The 5345-nt window shown below is 46.2% G+C and overlaps 1 protein-coding gene across 1 annotated transcript; it reads right to left on the bottom strand.

Moving 5' to 3' along the window:
* Positions 1-521: 521 nt before the first annotated feature.
* On the bottom strand, positions 522-2534 carry LOC114923272 (major histocompatibility complex class I-related gene protein-like; the record flags this gene model as incomplete). Its single annotated transcript, XM_029286016.1, has 3 exons — positions 2264-2534; positions 1365-1663; positions 522-672 (listed from the first exon to the last, which is right to left on the bottom strand). Coding segments are annotated over exons 1-3 (706 nt in total), but the record flags the coding sequence as incomplete, so codon positions are not given.
* Between the last annotated feature and the right edge of the window lie 2811 nt (positions 2535-5345).

Here is a 5345-nt window from a genome sequence, read left to right as displayed (position 1 = left end):
CAAAAGGTTGCAGAAGGGGATCACATGACCCTGGGACACTGTGACCATCATAAACATGAATCAGTTGCCAAGATATAAATCACATGACTCTGGGCATGCTGCAATGGTCATAAGTGTGAAAAATGGTCATAAGTCATTTCAGTGCAATTACAACTTTGAACAGGTTTGGTGTTTTTTGGGGGGGTCATCAAGTTTTTGACACCTTGCTAGGTGGTACTCGAATATTGCCATATCCTAAAAGTGGTACAATCGGTGAAAAGGTTGAAAAGCCCTGGATTAGAAGACCTCTGAGGTCCCTTCCAACTCTGTTATTCTGTTCTGTGTCGCCCTGCACTTGGTGAAGCTCAACTGAGGAGACCCTTCCCACATCCTTCCTCCCTCTCTTCTCTCTTGCTCTGAGCAGGAGCAGAACAAGCAACGGCTCCTTTTACCACTGGATCTTCCTCCCTGTTGTTGTCTGTTCCCAGGTTGTGATTGCGAGCAGGGGCAGAGGACCCAAGACCCCTCCTTTCCCCACCAACCTTCCACCTGAAGTTCCCTGATCTTCTTCAGAGGCAGGATGATGGGTTTTCTAGCACTTCCCAGCTCATTTATGGGGCTTTTTCTTTGATTCCTGAGTTCCTGATATTTGGTCCTCTGAAGTACGTCTATTAAGACCAAAGAGACTCTCTCCTAGATAAGAGGAAGGTAGGACATTCTGAGATTTACAGGAGCTGGAAAAATGGCTGCCTTGTTTCTTCCTCCTTCCTTTCTGAATCCTGTTCAAAATGCTGCTTGTGGGGAAGGGGCTTGTGAGGATCATGAGTGAAACCCTCAGGAAGGCTGTGCTATCCACGCCAGCTCCATCAAAGCACAAAGGCCTGGGGTGATAGTGGATGTGTTTCACTTACATATCAGGAAGAGAATAAAAGCTCCCAAGATTAAGGCAGCCGCAATTCCCACAGGAATCTGCCCCCCTGTAGGTAAAGAAGGAGAAACAGGGTTCCGGTTAGACAGATGAAGTGGAGATGCTGAGCAATGGAAGCATTTCCCAACCTTCACTGGCTTCCAGGAAGTCCCTCCCCACCTGAAGGAAGCCCCTCCCCTCCATGGCTGAAGAGAGCAGAGTGAATGGCCTTGAAGGGCAGAAGGAAGACCCATCATCTGATATTATATCATCATATCTTCATACCTTTGCTATTAAGTTATCAATTCCAACTCCCCCGACAGAAATCACTTCTCTTCCATTGCTAAATGCAGGACTGTATTTCCTGCTCTCCACCTGAGATGATGTAGCAGAAAACTCTCCTTCCCCCCCCCCAATTGCAAATATTGATGTAATATTTACTTTTACACAAAGTTTTAATCTACACATTACAACCCACCAGTCTCTCACCTGTTTCCTCCTTGAAAGCCAAAATCAGGGGCTCCTGCAGGCCCTGGTGCTCCAGGTGACACCGATAACGGTCCCTCTCCTTGGGGTCGATATCAATGCTGAGCCAGACATAATAGGTGCCGTCCGAGTTGGGGACCACGTTCCTAGGGAGGGTCTCATACAGGCAGGCCTCTCCGTCCCTCGTCCAGGTGGCCTGGATCTGCTTGGGATAGAAGCCAAAGGCCTGGCAGATGAGGACCTCCAGGCTGTCATCCACCTCCTTGTGGGTCACCTTCCCCACTGGGGCCTCTGTAGAAACAGCAACACCAGAGTTCCTGGGATTACTAGAATTTCCATCAAGGTGAGTTAATAACGAGGAGGGGCTTCTCTTTGGCCCTCCTCCCCCTCTGCTCTCTCTCCTCCTCTAAAGCTGTGGAAGCCTCAAAGATGGGACATGGAAGCTCTTTAGATGCATTTTGGAAAGGGGTAAATAGGGTTTGGGGTAAAGCTCTCCAACCAAAATAATTGTAATGCGCGAGGTTTGATTTAATTGACTCTTTCACCACCACCACCACCACCAAACTGAATTTGTTCAACTTGTTCCAGAGAGAAATCAGGAACAGACTGATCTTTTCCTTCTGACCCAAACACAGGACATCAGTTTCTTCTGATTTTTTTCAGGGAAATAGAATGAGACCTTTGGCATTAATTTCTTGCTCAGTTAGTTACTTCATCTGTACAGTCCTTATTCTGGGAGGTATTGAAGATTATTTTCCTTCCGTAATGTGATGTGGGCTACTAACTGATCCTTTTCTGAAAAGGGTGGCTTGGCTGTGTAGGGCAGAAGTAATATTGGGGGTGGGAATCCTACAGACACATGCTCAGTGGAGACCCCCTTTTGCCATTCACCGGTCTTCTGCAGAGCCTCCTTCTTGTAGGGCAGGTATCTCTGCAGCCACTCAATGCAGGTCTCCTCCAGGAAGACTTTATTTCTCTGGGACCATCCTGGATGATCTTCCCACTTATCCTTGACTTTCTCGGCCTGAGGCTGAGCTGCCACCCATCTGAGGGTCTCTTTGTCGAAGCTGATGAAGTCCCTCCCATTGTAGCCATAGTGCAAAAACCCTCCTTTGCTCCCGTCTTCCCAGAGCTCACAGCCCAACATCAATTGCCAGGTGTGAAATCCTGAAAGAGACCCAGAAGGGGTGGATTAGTTCCTTTCCCATACATACCCTACTGCAGGGCTTTTCAACCTTTTCACAGATTGTAGCACTTTTAGGACATGACAATATTTGAGTTCCACCAGTGCTTAGCAAGGTGTTAAAAACTTGATGACTAAAAAAAAGGGGGGGGTGGATTTTGGGTTTTACTGATTAGATTCATTTGTTGTTATAGAAATGGCTAGTTTATAATATTATGGAAAAATAAAAAGTTGAGGTTCAATGTTAGTGCTTCCTTCTACTTCAACAGAGGAAGTATGTTCTTTTTCCCTTCTCCCACTCATTTCCCCCCTTTTTCCTCCTCACTGTGTCCTACTATTTGCTTTTGTATTTTTGTATTTTATTCTATAATCTAATAAAATATTACAAACTGTAGAAAAAAAGAAAAAAAAAGTACCAGTTTTAATTTCTTCAGTGGCTGTTCTTTTGCTGAATCACTTTCCTTTTACACTGACAAATATATGATGAATTTATCCCTGTTTATTAATATGCATCACTACCAGCTAGTTCAGGGGTCTTCAAACTTGACACTTTTAAGACTTGTGGACTTCAACTCCCAGAATTCCTCAGCCCTCATGGCTGGTTGAGGAATTCTGGGAGTTGAAGTCCACAGGTCTCAAAGTTGATAGGTTTGTAGATTCCTGAGCTAGCTGGTTGGCCCTTCTGAGCTCTTCCACAGTATCGTAAGAATGCACTCTCCCAATCCCTTCCCTGTATCCTTAAAGACACAAGAATCAAGTACAAAGCAAGAAAGCTGCCTCGTCACATGTCACAATGTTGCAATTCTAGACTGAAAGGCTCTGGCAATTGCGAAAAGCTTTAGCTTTAAATTAAGTCAGTTTACCTTCAAAGAAAACTTTCTAAAAGCCACAGACAGACTCAATTAAAGGGGGTAAATTACATTCATTTAAAGGGATTAAACCTTTCCTGTTGTCTTTTTTCCCCTTCCCCCACCACCCAAACCACGTTCTTTTATAGCTTCTCCTCTCTTCTCTCCCCCCTTTTTCTTCAGTTCACCTCCAGCTCTGAGCTGCTTCTGGAAGTGCCAATCAGCCCTGCCGGCTCCTGGGGCTTCTGCCGAACCCAGACAGTCCAGCAGCTGTAGCTGCCTCTCCCTCAGGCTTGGCTCACTTTGGCTCTTTCCCCTCCCCTGCTACACTTGGCTAGTAATCACGTACCACCTTCCATGTGGCAAAGTACCACAAGTGGTACAAGTACCACCGGTTGAAAATCCCTGTCCTACTGGCTACCATTCAAGTGTTTGCTTCCCTCCCCTCCCACCAGCTGAAGCCAAAATACTTTGGCCACCAAATGAGAAGAGAGGACTCACTGGAAAAGATCCTGATGTTGGGAAAGATGGAAGGCAAAAGGAGAAGGGGACAGAATAGATGGTTGGTGTCATTGATGCAACAAACATGAATTTGTGCAAACTCTGGGAGACAGGATGAGTTGGGGATTAGTGTGCTGTGCTCAGGGTTTAGTGACTGAACAACATCCCACCAGGGGAGGGAAAATGGATCTTACCTGTCCTCTTTCTTTCAATTGGTAGTGGTCTACCAATTGTGATCAGGGACAATGGAATGGAATGGAATGGAATGGAATGGGATGCGATGCAATACAGTACAGTACAGTACAATACAATACAATACAATACAATACAATACAATACAATACAATACAATACAATACAATACAATACAATACAATATAGAGAATAGAGAATGGAATGGAATGGAATGGAATGGAATGGAATAGAATAGAATAGAATAGAATAGAATAGAATAGAATAGAATAGAATAGAATAGAATAGAATAGAATCATTATTGGCCAAGTGTGATTGAACACACAAGGAATTTGTCTCCGGGTCTGAAGCTCTCAGTGTACCTCCAAACAAGAAAGTAATAGAATCCTAAGATACAATAGGAAAAGTAATAGGAAAGGTAATAGGAAAGATGTCATGAAGACCACAGATGAGATCTTGGAGGGGTAAAAGGGTGTTTTCTCTCCTTTACAGGAAAGGATCTCTCACCATTTATGCCCCTTGCAGCCCTTAGTGGCCAATCGATATTTTCCTTTCCTGGAATGGAGCTCATCTCATCCACCTAACCTCTGGCTACCCCCTTTCGATTCTTTGCCTGCTTCCATCTTCTCCTGGTAATCAAAGACACAAGAGACCAAAAGTGAAACTTGAGGGAGAATTGGAGAATTCTTGAAGGCAGATCTGCCTCTGCTCACCTCCAGTCTGAGGGCTAAGTTTGGATAGCCACTCTAGGCAAGTCCTGAACAGCCTCTCGGGGCTCACAAAGATTTTTGCCTCCTCCGCCTCCATCCCGGGCACCAGGGGGACCACGCTGTTGGTGAGGCCATCAGAGCGAGCGAAGGGCTGGTCATCCAGGTGGATCACGGAGAGGAACGGGGGCAGCCCCTGACTGGGCTCCAACACCTTCCAGCAGGAATAGCAGAGGGGGTGTCTGGAGGAGCCTGGAAGGAGAAGAGAGTGAGGGACAGAATTAGAGTGGTCAGCATCTCCAGCTCCTCCCTCGGTGCTATTGGGAAAAGCCCCTCTCCAACGGGGAGACCAACCAGGCTTCCTGCTCTTGGAAGCTGCACCTCACCCAGAAGAAGCCACTCTCCCTTGCTGTCCTCTCGAAATTTTTCTCATCAGGAGGCAGCTGATTGGAGGGTGGCCTAGGGCAGATTCAGGGCAAGGGGGCGGGGATCAAGAGGAGTGTGTGTGTGTGTGTGAGAGAGAGAGAGACAGAGAAAGAGAC

The sequence above is a fragment of the Protobothrops mucrosquamatus genome, unplaced genomic scaffold, assembly GCF_001527695.2.
Source record: "Protobothrops mucrosquamatus isolate PMUCROS unplaced genomic scaffold, P.Mucros_1.0 scaffold2708, whole genome shotgun sequence".
In the NCBI taxonomy this organism is placed as follows: domain Eukaryota; kingdom Metazoa; phylum Chordata; class Lepidosauria; order Squamata; family Viperidae; genus Protobothrops; species Protobothrops mucrosquamatus.
Note: the sequence above shows the minus strand (reverse complement) of the source record. Positions and strands in the feature narration are given on the sequence as shown.